The sequence below is a fragment of the Desmodus rotundus genome, chromosome 1 (assembly GCF_022682495.2).
Source record: "Desmodus rotundus isolate HL8 chromosome 1, HLdesRot8A.1, whole genome shotgun sequence".
Lineage (NCBI taxonomy): Eukaryota > Metazoa > Chordata > Mammalia > Chiroptera > Phyllostomidae > Desmodus > Desmodus rotundus.
In genome coordinates this window covers 32,566,816-32,590,586 of record NC_071387.1, presented here as the reverse complement: position 1 = coordinate 32,590,586, position 23,771 = coordinate 32,566,816, and the positions used below count along the sequence as shown (strand labels likewise).

Here is a 23,771-nt window from a genome sequence, read left to right as displayed (position 1 = left end):
TTAGATTTTCCTTTTTAGCTTTCCATAAGACAGTGGTATTCAGGAAAAACCTGACTGAACAAACAGTATTCGAGCTTAATTGAAAGAAGAAATTAATGCATAAAGAAAAGCTTACTGGGGCTATTGAAATGCTCTGCAATATGAATCAGTGTACTGTTGACCTCTGTTGTTGGCCTTTCATCTTCAGCCAAATATGCTGACAGGCAGCAGCCAATAATAAGAGGCCTTAGTTTTGCATACACAGAACTTGCAGACAGTGATAGATCCTGGAAATAGTGTCTGGCTAATTTTCAGACTTAAAGAGACTGAATGTAAGGTTTCATAAGCTCAATTCAGTGTTCACAGCCATATTCTTTACTCAAAATAAATCTCTAATACCACTATTTTCAAATAAAAATCTACATTTTTTTTTTTTGTCTAGGTACACCAGTTTACTGATACAGTACTTGGAAAATTGTTTACTTTGTGACAAGTTATATTCGATCCACCAACCTTTGTTGAGCTCTTGCTCTATCTCAGGCAGTATTCAGAAGTATGTTCTTTTGTTTTTATTATCAGACTCATTTTAGGTAATTATTTTTATAAGTAGTGTAAGAAAAATGGTTTCCAGACCTCTGGGTTTCCTGGATCATTAAAATTAAAAAATGAGGTGGGGAGGATTAGAGGATTTTGGTTGCTATATGGGCACCTTTTTATTTTGCCAGTAGACACTTTGAAAGTTACAGTGTATAGTAAATGATGAAATCACTTATCTTGAATGCTGAATACTTATTTAATTTGGAAACATGAATATTTCTCCTTCATTTTATTCTACCATTATAGATTTATGTGGGGGTAGTTATTCAGTCAACTACTCCCTTTTTAAAAAGAGATTTTATTTATTTTTAGAGAGGGGAGGGAGAAAATTGAGGGAGAGAAACATCGATGTGTGAAAGAAGCATTGCCTCTCACATGCCTCCAACTGTGGACCTGGCCCACAACCCAGGCATGTGCGCTGACTAGGAATCGAACCAGCAACCTTTCAGTTTGCAGGCAGACACTCAGTTCACTGAGCCACACCATCCAGGGCTACTACTCTTATTTTACTGATGAAGGAAGCGAGGCTCCAAAATGGCTCTGAGAACTGAGAGAAAGGAAAGCTTTTTCTCATGTAGGATAGCCTAGTACTGACATATTAATAGTGAAACATGTGATTTTTGTCATATATATGTTGGTATTAGTGCTAGTCATATGGTTGTTAACTCTGTTTTCAGACTTGAAATTTGATGATTCCCGAAGCCATCTTTTTTTGTAAATTGGAAAATTTCCTGGATTAATTTGTATCTTGGGGAATTCCTAATTGCAGCTCTTGTAGCACAAATGCGACTGTGATAGCTTACTAAGATCCTAAATTGCTATGGTGTATTGGGAAGCTGTTTGTAGAGTATAATTTCATGCAGTAGTAATTTAATGATGATAGGAGAAAGGGAAGAAAGAAAATGAAAACATAATATAATTGCCCTTGGGCTTTCTCTTCCGCTTTTGAAAGGGCCTGGGCCTTCCTAGAATATTTGTTTTCATCCTCCTGGTCTCCTATTTTCCTTCCCCTACCCTCTCCAGCTTTCCCTTTTTCCATTCCTTACTCCTTCTCTTCTACCTCTTGTACTCTAGCTCCTCCTTTTCTCCCTGAAGTTCTCTTCTCATTACCTGTTTCATCTTCTGTGTTTTTTAGATGTCTTAATCAGTGATTCAAAGTTTAAGTTACCATTTTCTTTCTGTAGTATTTGAACTCAAGTGGCATGGAACTGGCAAAATAGAACATTGTTGAAGTTCCTGGTTGCTTCAGGGATTTCTACATTTTCGTAGTGTAAAAGCTTACGAAAAGAAAACTGTGGTAATTGTTATTTCTACTTGATACTTTTCCTTTAATAGAAGCATTTATATTTATTTTAGTGGAAATTTACCCTTGCTTATGAAACTTTTTCTTTCTGTGAGCATTTAAAGTTTTACATTGGGGGCAAATTGTTTCCTTCAGTCTTGTTTTATGAACATTTGTCACATAATTAAACTAATTCAACTTGTAAAAACATTTTAAAGCTTATACTTATTTCCCATTAATATATACTTTCAGTAGACATTGAATGCCATCATGACCCATCTTCTATATTTTGCATAATTTAATCATTTTCCATAATTGAACACTTAAATTATAGAAAGTAACTATAAAATAAATGGTTACAATTAAATATAAGCAGCTTATGAGGAAGCTTATATATATATCACTTGATTTTGCTTAGATGTTTCAGGAAAGAAATTTTGATCTTAAGTAGCTATTCAGATGCCTTCGATCCTTGAGAGACAATGAAGTTTTTACTGCATACCAAACAGAAAAATTTACTGTATGTGATCAGTGTGTATTTTTTTTGTATATTAAGGTTTGTAGAAAATATAATAGGAGTTGCATTCAGTAATCATCTTACTATTAAAAAACACTTTGAAAATCTACATTTTATCAGCTCTATTGAAGCATGATTTTAAAGAATTTACGTTCTTTTATTTAGTAATAAGGAGTATTATATTTTAATTTTCATTTCTTCTTCTTTTTTTAATAGAAATTTTGCTTTGTTGCAGATAATATGCATGCTTTAACATGGGGATAGGAAGAGGAGTTTTCAGTTGCATTTCCCTAGTGAATGAATAATGATGTCAAACATCCTAAGTGCTTCTTGGTCATTTGTTTATCTTTGGATAATTGACTTCTGAATCCTTTTGCCTATTTTCTAATTGGGTTATTTGTCTTTTGATTATTGAGTTGCAGAGTTATTTATATGTTCTAGATACAGATTCCTTATAAGATATATTATTTGCAAATATTTTCTCTCATTCTTGGGTTGTCTTTTGGTAGAGCCTTTTTTAAAAAAGAGCCATGAGAATCCATTTAAGCCTGGCCAGGTGGCTTGGTTCGAGTGTTGTCTCGTGTGCCTAAAAGGTTGTGGGTTCAGTCCCCAATCAGGGCACATACCTGAATTGCAGATTCAGTCCCTGGTCGGAGCGCCTACTGGAGGCAGTCGATCAATGTTTCTCTTTCACACTGATGTTTCTCTCCCCACCCTCCGGCCCCTTATGTCCCTTCCTTCCTTTCTTTCAAATCAATTTTTAATAAAAGAATCCTTTTAAATTTGGTGGAACTTCTTTAAAACATCCCTGATGTTAGCCTGTTTGCAAAATTATTAAATCAGGGGCTCAAGTAGCCTCTCCCTAGCCATTACCTCTTAAAAACAGCTGCTTCTTCAGAGACCTGATATCCAACAATATTAATAAATATTAGGGACACAGCGATGAAAATGCTCATTCCTGTCTGTGAGTATATTATATTCACAGCACTCATTGCAGATGCTTAGATACTGCTGCTTTCCCAGCAGAGGTTTACAAAAACACATTTCTGATACATGCTTATGTGGGAAGGTTGAGGCTGCCAAGAATCTTGCTTTTGGGTTTAAAAGTCTCTGTATTGTTATGGTTTATGTACATTATGATGGCCCTAAATCCTTTAGGAGCCTATGAAATGTTTCTCGCACATATAAAAAGGTTAAATCATTTTCATTATGGCTTGTTGGTTTTGTGAAAATTGATGACCCATATACTTTATAATTTTAACTTTCTATTAACTAGATTATCAACCAGAGTACTTTATCCCCACATCATGCTGGAAACTGAAACTTTTAAAGTAAAGTTTTAAAAAAATTATACCTGTTTGCCATAGAATGTTCAGAATCCATGAAAAATGTTGTGAATTATTTTCAGCCCTACCACTGAAAGGTAGTCACTTTTCTGATCTCTTTTCTTTTTACAAATTTAAAAATATGGCTTCTTTCTTTTGAAATTTGAGAATGCTTTATATATAATAATTTTTATCTTTAGAGGAGTTGGGTGTAGTCTTTTTCTTCTACTCAGCATTGTTATTATAAGTCCATAGCCGTTAACTAACCAGTAACTATCTGTGAGTAATAGAAATGACATAATTGTTTGCTGTTGCCACTTTAAACTGTCCTTGAATGACACTTGCTGTCAGGTAAGCCTTAATGTGGGGACACCTAGCACTTCTGAGTTCACTGGACATTAGGACTAATATATGCCTCTTTGCTACTGTTACGACTTCCTCCCTAAGGTAGAACAGATAGGTAAGTTGGGATATAAAATAAGTTAGGGAAATGCCTATATGAATTGGCCTTGGCTAAGTTAGAATCAGGAATGGTCTGTTGGAAGTGGTTTGTTTTGTTTGGTACCTGCAGTTAATTTATTATCCTACAGATTATAAAAATGAATGAATAAAATTTTCTTTTACCAATACATAAAATTACTAGTTATTTCATTCATAATAGCTATTATGAAAGTGAAAAGATGTCACTCATTTGTACCTTTCCTTCCTCTACACCTAATTATCATTCTTTAGTTGCATAGCTTACCAAAGCCAAATTTAGAGCTACCATGTGTTAAAGATTTTATTTATTTATTTTTAGAGAGGGGAAGGGAGGGAGGAAGAGAAGGAGAGAAACATCAATATGCGAGAGAAACATAAATCGGTTGCCTCTCGCATGCCCCAACCACCCCCAACCAGGGACCTGGCTCACAACCCAGGCATGTGCCCTGACTGGGAATCGAACTGGTGACCCTTCAGTTTCCAGGATGATACCCAGCTCACTGAGCCACACCAGTAAGGGCTAGAACTACGTTTTTTTGGTAACAGTTCTTAAAGACTTTATTTACTTATTTGTAGAGAGAGGGGAAGGAATAGAAAGAGAGGGAGAGAAACATTGGTTGGTTGCCTCTTGCACTTTCACAATGGCCTGAAATCCTGGCATGTGCCCTGACAGGGAATTGAACTGGTGATCTTTCTGCTCATAGGCTGGAACTTAATCCACTGAGCCACACCAGCCAGGGCTGATAACAATTTTATAGATATAAGTCACATGCCATACAATTCACCCATTAAAAATACAATTCAATAATGTTTAGTATATTTACAGGGTTTTGGAATCATCATTACTGTTTATTTTAGAACATTTTCATCATGCCATAGAGAAAACCTACTAGTAATTGTGACTGCATTTTAAAAACTATTTTAGCTGTGCTCTATGTATGCTAGGTTTAGAAGGTATTTTACCAGGTAAAGACATGGTATTAAGATAATTTATTTGTATTTGCACTTTTCAACTTGTCTTTTTTTTTCTATTGTATTTTATTTTAAAATTATATTTTATTGATTATGCTATTATGAAAAATCAGTTGTCCTGATTTTTCTCCCTTTGTCCCCTCCACCCAATGCCTCCTATTCCCTCAGGCAATCCCCCACCGTTGTTCCTGTCCATGGGTCATGAGTTTTAAGTCCTTTGGCTACTCCATTTCCTATACTGTACTTTATATCCCCATGGCTATTCTGTAACTACCTATTTGTACTTAATACCCTCAACCCTTCACCCATTCTCCCCTTTCCCCTTCCCATCTGTCAGCCTTCCAGTAACTAACTTCTTTTCTCTTGCTTTTAAGAGTGTCTATTTATCTTTAACCTTTGGCTTTTTAATAATGATGTGTCTTTGAATGGGCCTCTTTGCATCCAACATAATTGGGACTCTCTGCACTTCCTGGACTTGCATGTCTGTTTCTTTCACCAGATTAGGAAAATTTTCTTTCACTATTTTTTCAGATAGATTTCCAATTTCTTGCCCTTTCTCTTCTTCTGGCACCCCTATGCAGCGAATGTTGGAACACTTGAAGTTGTCCCAGAGGCTCTTTGTACTATCCTCATTTGTTTTGGATTCTTTTTTCTGCTTGTCATTCTGCATGGTAGTTTTTTGCTTCCTTATGTTCCAAATCATTGATTTGATTCTTGGCTTCACACATTCTACTGTTGTTTCCCTGTAAATTGTTCTTTATTTCAATTAGTGTATCCATCATTTCTGACTGGATCTTTTTTATGCTTTTGAGGTCCTCACTAAATTCCTTGAACATCCTTATAACCAGTTTTGAACTCTGCATCTGATAGATTGCTTATCTGCATTTCATTTAGCTTATTTTCTGGAGTTTTGATCTGTTCTTTCGTTAGGACCATCTTTCTTTGTCTCCTTGTTTTGGCAGCCTCCCTGTATTTGTTTTTATGTGTTAGATAGAGCTGCTTTGACTCCATGTCTTGGTAGTGTGGCCTAATGAAGTAGGTATCCTGTAGGGTCCAGTGGCACAGCCTCCCCTATCACTCAAGCTAGGTACTTGAGGTGCACCCTTTGTGTGGGCTAAGTACACCCTCCTCTTGTAATGGAGCCTTTGTTGCTGTTGGCAGGTCAATGGGAGGAGTTTCCCCAGGCCAGTCAGCTGCAAGGCCTGGCTGTGACCACTGACCACCAACCTCCGTCCTCCCTGGAGGATCACCTGTTCAGGGGCAGAGTGGTGGTGCTCTCATGTGGTCTGTAACTGTCCACTGGGTGCATTTGCCTTAGTGTTACCTGCATGGTGCAGGCTGAGGTCAGCCCCCACCTATGTTTTGCTCAGGGCATCCTGCTTGAGCTGTAAAGCAATATGAGATGGCTGCTACTTGTGCTGGGTTTGAGAGTCCCAGGTGAAGCCAAGCGGTGACTCTAATCTGGCTGCTACTAGGGCTCACTGAAGCCAGCTGTTGCTTGTTTGATAGGATTTAGGAATCAAGACTAGTCACTCTAGTGGAAAAGCAGCTTGGGTGGGCCCCTAAGTTGGGTGGGGTAGAGCCTCTGTGCATCTCCAAGGTGGGTCATGCTGTATCATCCAGGTCGATGGAGTCTTAGATATGGTACCAGCCTACTGGTTCTGTGGGGGAAGGGCTCAGCAAAGGCCTCTGCTCCCCCGATGCCAGACACTTCAGTCTCTCCCTGTACACCACTGATGACCTTCCAGCTGCCACTGGTGCTGGTGCTCAGAGGGAGCAAGTCTGAGTAGGTAGGTCTGGGTGTGGGTTCCCCAAGAGGAACTGCTTAGGGCTCCAGCAGCCTCCTCCACCAACTCAATCTCCTCTGGTTTTTGCAGCCAGAAGTTGTGGGGACTTATCTTCCTGTCTCTGGAATCCTGGGGTGGGTATTCTGGTATGGGTTTGGGCCTCCTTGCTCCCCAGATATCCCTTCTAAATTTTTATACATGTGGGTGTGGGGCCAGCCCGTTCCGCATATGCAACCCATCTACCTGTCTGGATAGATGTGGTTTCTTCCATTCTCAAGTTTACAGACTTCCATTCAATTAGATTTTGCACTTGTCAGACTTCTGCTCAACTCAGTTTCCGACATTCCAGAGTGATGGTTCTATATTTTTGTTCTAATTTTGTTGGGGTTGCAGGAAGAGGTGAGCCATGTCTGCCTACATCACCATCTTCACCGGAAGTCTCAAGTTGTCTTTTTTTTTTTAATGGAATTTTTAAAAGTATATTTTATTGATTATACTATTACAGTTGTCCCATTTTTTTTCTCCCCCTCTTCCTTCCAGCATCTCCCACCCCTAAGTTCATGTCCATGGGTCGTATATATCAGTTCTTTGGCTTCTCCATTTCTTATACTATTCTTAATCTCCCTCTGTCTATTTTGAACTTACTACGTTTCTTATTCCCTGTACCTTTTCCCCCATTCTCCCTCCTCCCCCTCCCCACTGATAGCCCTCTATGTGATCTCCTTTTCTGTGATTCTATTTCTGTTCTAGTTGTTCGTTTAGTTTTTTAGGTTTCATTGTTGATAGTTGTGAGTTTGTGTCATTTTACTGTTCATAGCTTTGATCTTTTTTAGATCAGTCCCTTTAACATTTCATATAATAAGGGCTTGGCAATGATGAACTTTACCTTATCTGGGGAGCATTTTATCTGCCCTTACATTCTAAATGATAGCTTTGCTGGATAGAGTAGTCTTGGATGCAGGTACTTGCTTCTCAGGACTTTGTATACTTCTTTCCAGCCCCTTCTTGTGTGTAAGGTTTCTTTTGAGAAATCAGTTGATAGCCTTATGGGAATTCCTTTGTAGGTAAATGTCTCCTTTTCTCTTGTCACTTTTTAAGATTCTCTCCTTCTCTTCAATTTTGGGTAATGTAATTACGATATGTCTTGGTATGTTCCTCTTTGAGACTCTCTCTGCTTCCTGGACTTGTATGTCTATTTACTTTGCTAGAGTGGGAATGCTTTTTTTCATAATTTTTCAAGTAAGTTTTCAATTTCTTGCTCTTCATCTTCTCATTCTGGCACCCCTATGATTCAGATGTTGGAATGTTTGAAGTTGTCCCAGAGGTTTGTAAACCTCTCCTCATTTTCTTTGCATTCTTGTTTCTTCATTATGTTCTGGTTGAATGTTTATTTCTTCCTTCTGTTCCAAGTTGTTGATTTGAGTCCTGGTTGCCTTCCCTTCATTGTTAGTTCCCTGTATATTTTTTCTTTATTTCACTTTGCATAGTCTTCATTTTTTCCTCTGTACTCAATCATTTCTGTGATCATCCTGATTACCAGTGTTTTGAACTCTGCATCTGATAGGTTGGTTATCTCCTCGTTGCTTAGTTCTTTTCCTAGAGTTTTGATCTGTCCTTTCATTTGGGCCATACTTCTTTGTCTCAGAGCACCTGTTACATTGTAAGGGGCGGAACCTTAGGTATTTGCCAGGGTGGGGCAACCCACTTCGTTGCCTTGTGGTGCTGTATGTGGGGGTGAGTTTAGAGAGGAAACAGTGCTACTTGCTTGACTCTTGCCCTGCTTTCAGTCACTTCTCCCACTACCCACAAGCATATTGGGTCCTTCTGGTGTTGATTCCTGGGTGAGTGGGTTTGTGTATGATCTAGGACCCTTTGGGCCCCTCCAACAGACATTCTCATGAGACTGGGAGTTTCTCCCACTTTTGCAACCCTGACTGGTTTTTACAGCCAGAGGTTTTGAGGCTTTGCTTCCCTGTGCTTGAACCCTGGGTTGCGTGGTCTGTCTTGTTCCCCAGTTGTTCCTCTCAGTTTCTCCACTGGTGAACGTGGGCTTGCCTGGTCTGCAAGCCACTGCCTTGCTTCATGTCTTCATAGGTTGCCTGCCTCCGCCCCTCCTTCTAGTATGGGTGAATGTTTCTTTTTTAACTCCTTGGTGGTTGGACTTCCATACATTTTGATTTTCTGGTAGTCTGGTTGTTTTTTGTTTTTAAATTGGTTGTTGTCCTTCTTTTGGTTGTAAGGAAGCAAAATAGCTCTACTTGTGCCTCCATCTTGGCTGCAAGTCTCTGTCTTTTTCTAAACTAAGAGACACTTAAACTGGTTTACTTCAACTTAAATTTTATTTATTTATTTATTTTAACTTTTTAATAGGGAATAAATTCACTGTTAGAAACTATATACATCACCGTATAAAACCCTTGTCCATCATGCATATAGCACACTAATACAGTAGAATTTGATACAGCTATGGAATTTATCTTGAATTCTGGCACTTAAAAAAATAAAATTCATTCCACTAGGATGAGTTAAAATATTACTCATATTATTCAATGATTCTTGTTTTTTTAGAGATTTTATTTATTTATTTTTAGACAGAGGGGAAGGGAGGGAGAAAGAGAGGGACAGAAACAGCAGTGTGTGGTCGCCTCTTGCCTGCTTCCTGCTGGGGACCTGGCCTGCAACCCAGACATGTGCCATGACTGGGAATCGAACCAATGACCTTTTGGTTCTCAAGCTGATACTCAATTCATTGAGCCATACCAGAGAGGGCCAGTGATTCCATTTTATCTAATTTCAGTGTGATGGGTATATACAAGGGGTGACACCCCGCCCTAAAAAAGGGAATTATTCTTCTGCAGGGTGGGCCCCTTGTAGTACAGGCTGCCTTGCTAGGTGAGTGTTCTAGGAACCCATCTGTATCAGTGTACCTATTGGCATTGTTGTGAGCGGCTGCATTTAGCTTCGGTGAATTTTTTTGAAGACTCTTTAAATGTGTTTGCCCATTTTGTGATCTGTGATTCACCAGCACACCTGCCCACACCATGCTGAGTGTTCAGTTTTCAGTCAAAAATGGCATGGCCCCTGTGCACCAATCTCATCCTGAGTGACTTTTTTTGTTTCCCTGGATGAAAAAAGTCCTCAAAGGGAAATGTTTTGCCAATGTGGAAGATGTGAAACAAAGAAATGACAGACGCAGTAAAAGGCAACTGACGAGTTCAGAAACTTTTGAGCAGTAGAAACGTCTTGATAGGTGTGCTGCATCAAATGGAGAGTACTTTGAAGGTGACTGAAGTTTAAACATGAAAGAATAAATACACAGTGTTTTATAAATAAAAGTTTTTGGGAATTACTCCCTCACATACCTTTTAGAACAGTGAGGTACAGTTTACATATAAACCATATATATAGTATAATTTACTGTTCAGTTTTTAGTTCTGTGAATTGTGACAAAAACATAGAGTCCATTAACCAGTAGTACAGTTAAATATAAAATAGCTCTATCGACTTAAAAAATTCGTGTTCCTTTAAAAAATTTTTCTTTTTTTTTTTTCTAGAGAGAGGAGAAGGAAGGTAGGAAGACAGGCAGATAAACATCGATGTGAGGGAGAAACATCGATTGGTTGCCTCTTGCACATGCCCCAAATAGGGACTGAACCCACAACCTAGGCATGTGCCCTGACCAGAAATCTAATTGGCCACCTTCTGGTTTGGCAGGACAGTGTCCATTTTGTTGAGCCACACTGGTCAGGGCCCTGTGTTCCATTTCATAGACAGCTCCTTTTGCCACTATCAGTCCCTGGTAGCTAAATTAATTTTCTGTCCCCAATTCAGAATATTGTAAATGGAATCACATGGTATGTAACCTTTTGAGTCTGGCTTTTTTCACTTGCCATGATGCATTTGTGATTCATCCATGTTGTTGTGATGTATATCAGTATACCACATACAATTTACCCATTTAAAATATAGAATTTAGCCCTGGCTGATGTGGCTCAGTGGACTGAACACTGGCCTGCAAACCATAGGGTTGCCGGTTTTGATTCCCAGTCTAGGGCACATGCCTGGGTTGCAGGCCAGGTCCCCAGTAGGGGGCGTGTAAGAGGCAGCCACACGTTGTTTCTTTCTCTCTCCTCCCTCCCTTTCTCTCTAAAATAAATAAATAAAAATTTTTAAGAGAAAAAAATAGAATGTACAATTCAGTGGTTTTAAGTATATTAAGTTGTGCAATCATCACCACAATAACTTCTATAAAATGTTTTAATCATCCCCAAAAAGAGCCTTTGTAGCCCTTAGCCATAATCTTTCCATCCCCCTGAATTTTTATATATGGTACAAGGCATGAATTGAAGGTTTTGTTTTGTTTTTGCATATGAATGTTTGACACCATTTGTTGAGAAGACTGACCATCCTCTTTTGAAATGCCTTTTCACCTTTGTTTAAAATCAATTGGATGCCGATCTTCCAGCCATGATGGAGGCATAGGCAGAAACGCTTTTCTTCCTCTCACAACCAAAAAAAGGATAACCACTAATAAAAAAAACAAAGAACAACCAGAACTGCCAGAATCATTTGCATGAAAGTAGAAGAACCAAGGAGTTAAAGAAACATTCAACCAGACTGGTGCGCCTGGAAAAGAATTATGGCCCAAATGAAAGAGCAGATCAAAACTCCAGAAAAAAAACTAAGCAATGAGGAGATAGCCAACCTGTCAGATGCAGAGTTCAAAACATGGGTAATCAGAATGCTCACAGAATTGATTGAGCTTGGTTGCAAAATGAAGGATGAAATGAAGGCTAAACAAAATGAAATAAAGGGAAATACACAGGGAACCAACAGTGAAGGGAAGGAAACTGGGACTCAAATCAACGATTTGGAACAAAAAGAAGAAATAAGCATCCAACCAGAACAGAATGGAGAAACAAGAATGTGAAAAATAAGGAGAGGCTTAGGAACCTCTGGGACAACTTTAAGCCTTCCAACATCTGAATCATGGGGGTGCTGGAAGGAGAAGAGGAAGAGTAAGAAATTGAAAACTTATTTGAACAAATAATGAAGGAAAACTTCCCCAATCTGGCAAAGGAAATAGACTTCCAGGAAGTTCAGGAAGCTCAGAGAGTCCTAAAAAGTTGGACCCAAGGAGGAACACACCAAGGCACATCACAATTAAATTACCCAAGATTAAAGAGAAGAAGAGAATCTTAAAAGCATCAAAAGAAAAGGAGACATTTACCTACAAAGGAATTCCCATAAGACTCTCAGCTCATTTTTCAAAAGAAACCTTACATGCAAGAAGGGGCTGGAAAGAAGTATTCAAAGTCATGAAAGGCAAGGACCTACATCCAAGATTACTGTATCCAGCAAAGCTATTATTTAGAATGGGAGGGCAGATAAAGTGCTTCCCAGATAAGGTCAAGTTGAAGGAGTTCATCATCACCAAGCCCTTAGCATATGAAATGTTAAAGGGACTTATCTAAGAAGTAAAAGATCAAAAACTATGAACAGTAAAATGACAACAAACTCACAACTATCAACAACTGAACCTAAAAAACAAAGACAAAAGAAACTAAGCAAACAACTAGAACAGGAACAGAGTCATAGAAATGGAGATCACAAAGAGGGTTATCAGTGGGGAGTGGAGGGAAGAATGGGGGGAAAGTACAGAGTATAAGCATAATAGGCAGGCACAAAGCAGGGGGAGGTTAAGAATAATATGGGAAATGGAGAAGCCAAAGAATTTATATCTACAACCCATGGACATGAATGAAGCAGCAGGGAAAGCTGGGTGGTGGGTGCAGGGAGGAAGGTGATAAAGGGGAGAAAAAAAATTGGGACAACTGTAAAAGCATAATCAATAAAATGTACTTTAAAAAAATCAAGTGGATGCCCTGACTGGTATGGCTTAGTGTGTTGGGTGACATCCTGCAAACTGAAAGGTTGCTGGCTTGATTCCAAGTCTGGGCACATGGCTGGGTGTCTGCCAGGTTCCCTAGTTGAGGTGTGTATAAGAGGCAACAGATTGATGTTTCTCTCCCTCTCTCTCTCCCTCCTTTCCTCTCTCTCTAAAAATAAATAAATAATTAAAAAAACCAAAATCATTGACTATATGTGTATGAGTATTTCTGGACTCTGTCCTGTTCTATGTGATATCCTTATATCATTTCCACACTGTCTTCTTAATTACTGTAGCTTAATAGTAAGTCTTGAAATTAGATGGTAAATTCTCCATCTTTGTTCTTCAAAATTATTTTGGCTATTTTATTTCCTTTGCCTTTCCATGTAAAATTTAAAATCAACTTGTCAGTTTGCTTTAAAAAAAATCCTGTGCAGATTTTGAGTGATTTTCACGATAGGCACAATATACTCACTTGGAAAAAAACTCCCAGTGGAAAATAAATCATTTTCACTATGATTCTTTGCATTTTGCTATAATATAGGCTAATGAGCACCATACCGTAAATTCATATACTTAGTCTTAATTAAAAAAAGTTTTTTTGCTTATGTCTTAGGTAAATTAAAGGTAAAAACAACATACCATATCGAGGGAGATAAACTTTAGGTTGAAGAGCTCAGAGTATTTGTGCAAGACTTTGTACCCACTTATCTAAGGATTGAAAATGCAAAGATAATATTAAGCTAGATGTATGGCTTTATGTTTTTTTTCCCTTTTTTAAATGATTTTATTTCTTTAATTTTAGAGGGGAAGGGAGAAAGAGAAACATCAATGTGTGGTTGCCTCTCGTGTCCCCCTACTGGGGACCTGGCCCACAACCCTGGCATGTGCCCTGACTGGGAATCAAACCAGGGGCCCCTTGCTCCACAGGCCGGCACTCAATCCACTGAGCCACCAGCCAGGCTTTCCCTTGGTTTAAAAAAAAAAAAAAATTTATACAAGATTAAAACAGTACAAAAGTTTGTATGCCATTCATTCCTCACTTCAGAAATTTCAGTCTTAACAGTTATAGTTAATTGACAGTAAAAGTTGTAATTTTGCATAACTGAATAAATGGAATATCTTTTTTAGTCTATTATTGACAGTTTATATCAGGAAGATATGTACTTAGTAATTTATTCTTTTGCCAATTCACATGTAAATTGTGAAGTGGCTAGTGACAATTGTAAATTGTCAGTGGCTAGCATGCTACTGTCATTTTTCCCCCCAGAACATGTTGCAGATTTCAGAAATGTTTAATTTTTCTCTAGAAAGCTAATTTCTCCCCCCTTTCTGCTTTCTTTTTTGAGGCTTTGGGACTGAGAAGTTTGGAGACTGTATGAGTTCTGTCACCTTTTAGTCTTCTGGGGTTTTTTTTTTTTTTTTTTTTTTTGTATCCTATATTTTCTTGTAATGATTTGTTTATATTCCTTCAAGGCGGCACGAGCCTAAGAAATATTTCTTTGTTTTTCAGGTTCTAAATGGCTTCTAAGAAGTTGGGTGCAGATTTTCATGGTAAGTAGACTGTTAGATATCATGCTTTAAATTTTGATTTGATCAGAGAATTTGAAATCACTTACGTGCTTAACATGTTTATTTAAATGAGCAGCTTGAGAAAAATAAAATTGTACAACAGAGTAGCGTGCACATTCTATAGGACTTCGGATAACTAATATGTTCAATATATACTTCTTACTTTGGTATTTTTATTTTAGTTACAATGTATAGTCAGTATTATTCTGTATTAGTTTCAGTGTACAGCATAGTGGTTAGACAATCATATACTTTACAAAGTGGTCCTCCCGATATTTCACATGCCCACCTGGCCCCATACCGAGTTATTACAGTATTATTGACTATATTCCTGATGCTGTAATTTACATCCCTGTGACTGTTCTGTAACTACCAGTTTGTATTTATTAATCCCTTCACCTTTTTTACCCAGCCCTCCAATCCCCCTTCCCTCTGGCAACCATCAGCTGTTTTCTGTATCAATGAGTCTGTTTCAATAGATAGCATTAACAATTAAGTAGTTCCTCAAATGGATAGTTAATAGTCTCTCTATGGTTATTTTACTTGATAACCAGGGATGGTTAGGGAGGCTGCCTATTTTTGTTGTTTTAGCAGTATTTTGAAGTAGTTATCATTCCTTGGTCATAGCTCTTCTCTATCTCGTGTGAAAAATTCTAAACTTCTAGTTAATACTTCATAATATTTTGGTTTAGTTACCCCCCACCAACGAAGTAATATACTACAAATAAACCATGAGCAGTAGGTCAATATATTATAAAGGTATTAATAGTAGTAATGACAATTTTGCATTAGAGACTAATGGTTTACCATCTTGTTCTAAAATACGACTTTTGAAAACTTTATTGTCTGCTTTTGGGAGGAATGGAAGTACCTAAAAAGTTATAATTAGAGACCTCTTTTCATATAGTAGAAGAAAAGGATTAAACACCAGAAATATCCAGATGACACTATTGTTTTTAAAGGGATTTTAAAACTGATTTTTCATTTTAAAAGTCATGCCATTGAAAGAATGATTTGCTAGGCAGCTTGACAGCACGTGGTGGTCTGCCCTTCTGACCTCTGAGGTTGCTTGTTAGTGCCAGCTGAGTCAGGGTAGTACAGCAGTCATTGTGGTGGTAACTTGCTTACATGCTTTATATATAACAGCTTTAATATTTTGAGTCACCATTGTACATATACTTAACATTCATTACATGCATATATTTTGTTAAATCCCTTTGGAGTTGTCATTCAGCCTCTGAAATTTTCATTTTGTGTAACAGGTTAGGCATCAGATATGCCAGGTAAGTTATCCTATTGTTACAGGATTATTACAGGACTCATTCCAAATATGGTAATGTGCTGCATAACGATATTTTGGTTAACAATAGACCAAATACAGGAAACAGCCCTATCACCTGGTGATGCGATAGCTGTCAGAGTGTTGTAGCACAGCAGTGCATTACTCATGTGTTTGTGGTGTTGCTGGTATATAAACTGTCCTACTGCACTGCTACCTTATAAAATTGTAACACGCACAGTTATGTCCAGCCCATAATACTTGATAATGGTAGTAAACAGCTGTGTTACTGGTTTATGTATTTACTGTACTATACTTTTTATTGTTATTTTAGGCTATACTCTTTCTATCTATATTTTTTAAAAAGTTTTCCGTAAAACAGTATGCCCTGTATGTCAGGAGCAGGCTCAGGCGTCACATGTTTACTGCATCTCTAGGTTGCATCATTTTCTCTTCTGTGTGATTTGATCTTGGGTTGTTTTCTTCATCACGGCAGTTAAGTTGCCAATAAGCAGCCATATTGAATGAATGATTTGGAAATGAAATTAAGAGTGATCAAGGCCTTCGAAGGTGGAAAAGTCAGTGATGGTTATTGCTCGCCAGTCAGGTATGTCTCATTCCACCATAGCTATAATCTTGAAGAACAAGAACAAAGTGACAGAAGCTGTTAAAGTATCTGCTTCATGGAAGGCAATAAGACTAATAAAAATCTGAGAAGGACCTAATGAGACATGGAGAAAGTTCTAATGACCTGGATTGAAGACCAGATATATAAGCATATCTATCCCTCTCAGCACTGTGATGACCATGGTCAAAGCAAGAATTTGTGATGTTGAAAGAAAAGGCTGGACCTGACTACAGTGGTGAATATACTGCTAGCTCTGGGTAGTTTAAATGATTTAAGAATTGTTACTCATTACATAACGAAAAAGGGACTGGTGAGTCTTAAGAGTGCTGATGTGAAGGCAGCTGAAGAATTTTTGGAAACTCTAGATGTGCTGATTGTGGAGGAAAATTACTTGCCAGAGCAAATATTCAGTATGGATGAAACCTCCATATTCTGGAAACAAATGTCTGAAAGGACTTTCATCTATTAAGGAGGCCAAGTCCATGCCAGGTTTCAAGGCTTCTAAGGACAGGACAACAGTGTTGCTTGGGGGCAATGTTGCAGGCTACAAATTGAAACTCTTGTGACCTGGCACAGTGAGAACCCCAAGGCCTTCGGGCATATCAGTAAGCAGATGCTGCCAGTATACACGCTGCCAGGATAGTACAGGAAGAGTAAGAAGTCATGGATGACTAAGTTTCCCTTCCAAGATGCTCTCCTGAATTGCTGTGCTTGTGAAATGGAGATGTGCTATTTGGAAAATAACATACCTTTCAAGACTTTGCGTATTGTTGGTAATGCTTTTGGACATTTTCCTTTTATTGGTGATCTTTATCCCAAAATCAAAGTGGTGGTTCTCCCTCCAAATTCCACTCTTTGATCCAATCAATGGGTAAAGGAGTTAAAGCAGCTTTTAAAGCCCACCACCTGAGGAGGACCTTTGCCCAGGCTATTGCCGCAACTGAGGAAGACACTGATGCAATTCTGGGAGGATTACAACATCTATGACTGCATCAAGAACCTTGCTTGAGCTTGGGGTGGTGTCACCAAGTGTGTGAATGACATCTTGGAAGAGGACACTCAAGAGGTTCATCTGTGACTTCAAAGGATTTGCCAAGCATGCGGAAGTTGCAGAAATCAACAAGGCTGTGGTTGAGATGGCAAACAAGTTTAACCTGGGTGTGGATGAAGGTGACATTGAGGAGCTCCTAGAGGTGATTCCTGAGGATTTGGCTAATGAGTTGTTATAACTGGAATAGGTACACATAGCTGAAGAAGAGTCAAGAGAGAAACTGCAGGAGAAGAAGTAGAAGAACCCCCAAGAAAATTCACAATGGAGAGTTTAGCAAAAGGTTTTGCACCTGGCCAGCGTGGCTCAGTTGGGTGGAGTGTCATTCCGAAGACCAAAAGGTTGCAGGTTTGATTCTCGGTTTGCAGGTTTTGATCCCCCATCGGGGCATGTATGAAAAGACAACCAATTGATGTTTCTCCTTGCTGTGATCTATTGAAAGTCAGCCCGGGGGTGCAACTGGAAAGGCGACCATCCCCTCGCCCACCACATGTTCATGGGGAACCCGGTGCTAAACCAATTGATGTTTCTATCTCTCCCTTTCTCTAAAAGCAATGAAAAAATGTCCTCAGTTGAGGTTTTTAAAAAAGAAGCTTTTACAGACCTTTATGAGCTTCTAAAAAGTTGAGAACATAGACTCCAACACTGCAAGGTTTTCATTAACAGGAATGTTTATGGTGCATTATCTGCTTAGGAGCAAATCTGTGATGGAAAAAAGAATCAAACCAAGCAAAGCCACATGGACATATTTCTGAAAAGAGTGACACCCCTCAAGCAGAGCCTGAGCCAGGCCCTTCAGGAGGTGTTCCAGAAGTCGGCATTGTCACTGTCAGAGATGACAGCTCCATGTGTGCTATTGCCCCTGAAGGTCCTCCAGAGGGACAAACTGTGGAGGTGGAAGACAGTGACATTGACGGTTCCTGACCCTGTGTAGGCCTGGGCAATTGTGTGTTTCTGTCTTAGTTTTTAACAAAAAAGTTTTAAAAAGTAAACAGTTTATGATTGAAGAAAGAATACATTTTAAGAAAGTGCAGCCTAAGTGTACAGTGTTTATAAATTCTACAGTAATGTCCTAGGCCTTTACATTGACTCACTATTCACTCATTGACTCACCCAGAGCAACTTCCAGTCCCACAAACTCCATTCATGGTAAGTGCCCTATACAGGTATATCATTTTCTATCTTTTATACCATATTTTTATTGTACCTTTTCTACATCTAGATACTTACCATTGTGCTACCTACCATTGCCTACAGTATTCAGTGCAGTAACAGGCTTACGGTCCAGGAGCAGTCAGGCTGTACCGTGTAGCCTCTACTTGCAGTGGGCTAGGTTTGTGTGAGTGCACTCTGTGATGTTCGTACAGGGATGAAATCACCTACTGGTGCATTTCTCAGAATATGTCCCTGTTATTAAGCTACCCATGATTGTATTCAAATGATAGTAAAAGAGGTAGATTTGAAGTTGCCTCTGGATCCCTTTTCCAGGGGAAAAGAGAAGACAGCCAAGAACACAAAAAAGACCCAGTGAGAGAAAATAGCAAAAATGAAAAATTTAAACTTAGAATCCTATTTCAAAAGACAAACTTTCTATCTCGAACCTTAGGGAACTCTTTTTGATTGATTGAAGTGAAAATAAGTTGGACCCTAGGTTCTGTGTTTCAGTTAACCAATTTAGAGAGATTATAATTCTGAAGTTATCTCATCAATAAAGGCTTTTTTACACCTTTCTCTATTTCCTAATGTAAAATTTTTTTTGTTGGATGAGTTATTCTACCTGAGTAAAATTTGGGAAAAGATTTTTGCTTTCTTTAATTTAATTTGCTGAGCTTCTTATGATTTAATTTGCTGAGCTCCTGTTTGAGTTTTAGGTAACTTCTGTTGGGATTTTATATTAAAAATCTCATTTTTAGATATCATGTAGTTTAAGAAATATAAACTAAAGGTAAGAGGTGGAGAATAATTAAAAGGCAATCTTGTTGGCATCTGAGTGCAGGGAATCAAGTTCAGCCTGGCTCTATAAGGCTGAAACTAGAAAGCCAGGAAATTAAGGCTACTACTCCTTCTATCACTTAGGAAGTTAAAAAGACTTTTCTCGCTGCTTTGCTCTGTGGTTGTGCTCCATTTTAATTCTTCTGTTATGTAGACTTGCTCTTTGGCCTACTTGTGTAGAGTACATGGGGCCAAAAATGGGCACCCCAGTTATGGTGCTTCTTGCTATTGGATCTTTCAGCTTAAGTGGCTAACATCATATAGCTAGAGTTGTCTCTTGTGGTCAAGGGAGTATCTGGTCAAAATTTAGAGTACTCCCCTAAATTAGATATTCTCTGACTGGTCCATTGGGGGTTAGAGAGAGAGGGAGAGTGTATGTTGTGTGTAAGTCTTCTAGGGTACTTGGGACAAGGAGTTAACTGCTCTCATGAAAATGCTTTTTTCCTATTTAGTATTTGGGCTAATTAGATCTTGTGCTCTTCTGTCTTATGCCTCCATTTGATTGACCTTCAAGTTTATTTTTTCCAACTGAGATTGAATTTCTTCCATTGTAATTAATAACCATATATTCCTAAATAACAGAATGAGAGGTATAAACAGTTACTTTTCAAAGACCTTTAAATATATTATCTTTATGTTCATTACAGACCCTTGATGTACTGTATTTTTCAGACTATACGATGCACCCCCCAAATTTGGGAGGAAAAGGGGGGTGCGTCATATAGTCCGAGTGTAGCTTACCTGGCTCTTGGGGGACAGGTGCTGTGGCAGCGGTGGAGCAGGGTCGCAGGAGCAGGACCACATTTTTTGCTTCAAAATTTTTTTTCCTATTTTCCTCCTCTAAAACCTAGGTGCGTCTTATGGTCCAGTGCATCATATAGTCCGGGTAGTTTAAAGCAGGCCTCTCTTGGATTTTGGTTCTTTAAAATGTCAGTCCTCTTTAGTTTTTAACTAATTAGCCACTTATTTCATCTAAGAAAAAAAGTTATTTCCCAGAAGTGACTTTTAAAGGATTCTAAAAAATGCTTCTCTTTTTTAAAAAATATTTCAACAAACAAATAGTAATTAGTATTTTAATACCTGAAAAAATAATACCTAATGCCTTGAGATTTTAATTGAGGAAAATATGTCTCTATAACCCAACTTAATAAAAATAAACTCCCTCCTTTGAAAGGCCAAGCTGTCCTATTTATGACCATTTAGCTAACTTCTGGAGAGGTGCATTTTGTTCTTGGTTTACTTTCTACTAAGATATTGAAATACTTTTTCTGCTGAGTGATAGAAAAGGGTATTTCATATTATAGAAAATGTTTTCAATGCTGATCTGTTAATGCTTTAAAGAGTTACAAAGAGAAGTTGGCAATCATTTAATCATTGTTCTCCTGTATGTAGTATGCTGTTGCTCTTCTTTCAGGATTTTCTCTGTACTTTTTGTTTTCAGCATTTGACTGTGTTGTGCCTTGGTGTGGTTTTCTATGTATTTATTCTGCTTGGAGTAAGCTAAACTTCTGGAATCTGTGGGTTAATGTCTTTTTAAATCACTTTTGGAAAACTTGTAGCCACTATCTCTTACCACATTTCTTCTGGCCCATTGTCTCTCTCTTATCCTCTTGAAACTCCAGTTATTACGTGTGTGTTAGGTTGTTTGATAACGTTCCAGAGATCTCTTAAGGTTCGGTTTCATTTTTTCCCCACTTCTTTCTTGGTGTTTCCATTCAGTTAATTTTTTTTGACCTAACTTCAAGTTCTCTGATTTTTTCCTCTGCTGAGTATTATCTCTGGATTAGTGAGTGCATAGCCTGGCTTATGAACTATCAAAATTTTCTTCTCTAATACTGCATTTTGCAGTTCTAGCATTTCCAGTTGTCTCTTTATATTTCCATCTCTGTTGAAATTCTCTGTCTTCTCACACATGTTCACCTTTTCCATTTGATCCTTTAACATATTTATTGTAGTTATTTTAAAACTCTCTAATTATTTAAATTTCTTAGCCATCCCTATATTAGGGTCTGATGACTGGTCCCCCTTTTGATGGAACACATTTTCTTCTCTGTATCTTATTTTTAATCCAGTGTATTTTAATTACATTGTATATTAAAAAGCTCATTTTGTAGGTTATCTGGCTTGTTTTTGTTACTAGGGTATGCATAGCATTTTCTTCCTACTTCACATTCTATAACAGATCTCTGTGTAATTTTGTGTGTGTGTCTGTCTGTCTACCTACCTACCTGTCTAATTTTGCAAGTGTTACCTGGTTTAGGCTTTAAGGTGTAGTGATATCCAATTATGGAATTCAGTTTTTTACATAATTTTAACTTTGATCTGTTCTGTTCTTTTTCAAAAACCTGTTTGGATACATTTGAATGAACAGTAAAACCTGAATTAAGCAAATTATTTTCCTACCTTCTATTAGAAATTTCTCTCTTACATGGAATTGCACCTTTTTTTCCAGTAAAACAAGTAGTTCACAAGATCATAAGCATATTAGCAATCTGGAAAGAAAGAGAACAGAATGAAGCCTTCCTAGAATTTATGATGAGTCATTACACACGCAACCCTGTCTGTTTCGATGGCATAATGCAAAGTGATGTGCAGAGCCTGACTTCAAACTACACAGCCACAGGTCATCAGAGATGTGCTTTCTTTTTCTAAATAGAACTTAGGAAAATGGGCCCAGACATTTTAGAAAGATTTTCAGTAACTAAGACTGAAACAAAGTATCTGTCCATGTGTGGAGTTTTTATTAAATACATTTAAAACATAAAGTATATTGAAAAATAAGATAAACTGATATATTTAAATAGATAGTCTGATATATTGAGTAAAAATGAATAGTTTCTAAGGCATGATTATATTTCCAAAAAAAAATTCTTTGTTTTTAATTTTAATTTTTTATTGTTATTCAGTTACAGTTGTGTGCTTTTTCTCCCCATCCCTCCACCCCCCCCCCAAAGAATTCTTTTTAATGATCATAGCATTGTGATTAATTGTACTTAAGGTAGTCTTTGTCCATTATTCAAAAGATTCCTTTTTTTCTTTCCTTCTCTTTACTTTTTTTTTAAGTTATATTATATTGATTATGCTATTACAGTTGTCCCAATTTTTCCCCTTTTGACACCCTTCACTCACCTCCCCCCCCTTCCTCAGGCAATCCCCACACCATTGTTCATGTTTGTGGGTCATGTGTATAAGTTTTTTGGCTACTCCATTTCTTATACTGTACTTTACATTCCCATGACTATTCTGTAACTCCCTATTTATACTTCTTAATACCCTCACCTCTTCACCCATTCCCCCACTCCACCCCCTACCATCTGGCAACCATTGAAATGCTGTCTGTATCCATGAGTCTGTCTCTGTTTTTCTTGTTTGCTTAGTTTGTTTTTTAGAATCAAATGTTGATAGATATGTATTTTTTTGCCATTTTATTGTTCATAGTTTTGATCTTCTTTTTCTTAAATAAGTACCTTTAACATTTTGTATAATAATGGTTTGGTGATGATGAACTTTTTTAGATTTCTCTTGTCTGGGAAGCACTTTATCTGCCCTTTGATTCTAAGTGATTAGCTTTGCTGCATAGAGCAATCTTGGCTGTTGGTCCCTGCTTTTCATGACTTTGAATATTTCTTGCCAATCCCTTTTAGCCTGCAAAGTTTCTTTTGAGAAATCTGAAAGTCTTATGGGAACTCCCCTCTAGGCAACTAACTGCTTTTCTCTTGCTGCTTTTAAGATTCTTTATCAACAACTTTTGGCATTTTAATTATGCTGTGTCTTGGAGTGGGCCTCTTTGCATTCATCTTGCTTGGATCTCTCTGTGCTCCCTGGACTTGCATGTCTAGGTTCTTCACCTAATTAGGGAAGTTTCCCTTCATTATTTTCTCAAATAGATCTCCAATTTCTTGCTGTTTTTCTTCTCCTTCTGGCACCCCTGTGATGCGAATGTTGGAACACTTGAAGTTGTCCCACATGCTGCTTATACTGTCCTGGTTTGGAGGGATTTTTCTTCTTCTTGTTCTTTATTGGTTGTTTTTGATTCCTTTTGTTCCAAATTGTTGATTTGATTCTCAGCTTCATCCACTCTACTGTTGTTTCCCTTAAATTGTTCTTTATTTCAGTTAGTGTACCCTTCGTTTCCGACTGGATCTTTTTTATGCTGTTGAGGTCCTCAGTAAGTTCCTTAAGCATCCTTATAACCAGTGTTTTGAACTCTGCATGTGATAGATTGCTTATCTCCTTTTGTTTAGTTCTTTTCTGGAGTTTTGATCTGTTCTTTCATTTGGCCCATGCTTCTTTGTCTCTTCATTTTGGCAGCCTCCCTGTGTTTGTTTCTATGTATTAGGTAGAGCTGCTTTGACTCTGTGTCTTGGTAGTGTGGCCTAATGGAGTAGGTGTCCTGTAGGGTCCAGTGGCACAGCCTTCCCTA

The 23,771-nt window shown here is 38.0% G+C and overlaps 1 protein-coding gene across 7 annotated transcripts in view; it reads left to right on the top strand.

Moving 5' to 3' along the window:
* UBAP1 (ubiquitin associated protein 1) overlaps positions 1-23,771 on the top strand; it is a 61,097-nt gene that overhangs the window by 18,880 nt on the left and 18,446 nt on the right. For all 7 annotated transcript variants that reach the window (XM_024560036.3, XM_024560038.3, XM_045195141.2 and 4 more), the window contains one exon: positions 14,343-14,383. In XM_024560036.3, the coding sequence (XP_024415804.1) occupies positions 14,350-14,383 (34 nt within the window). In that variant the 5' untranslated portion in view covers positions 14,343-14,349. The remainder of the gene's footprint in view (positions 1-14,342; positions 14,384-23,771) is intronic.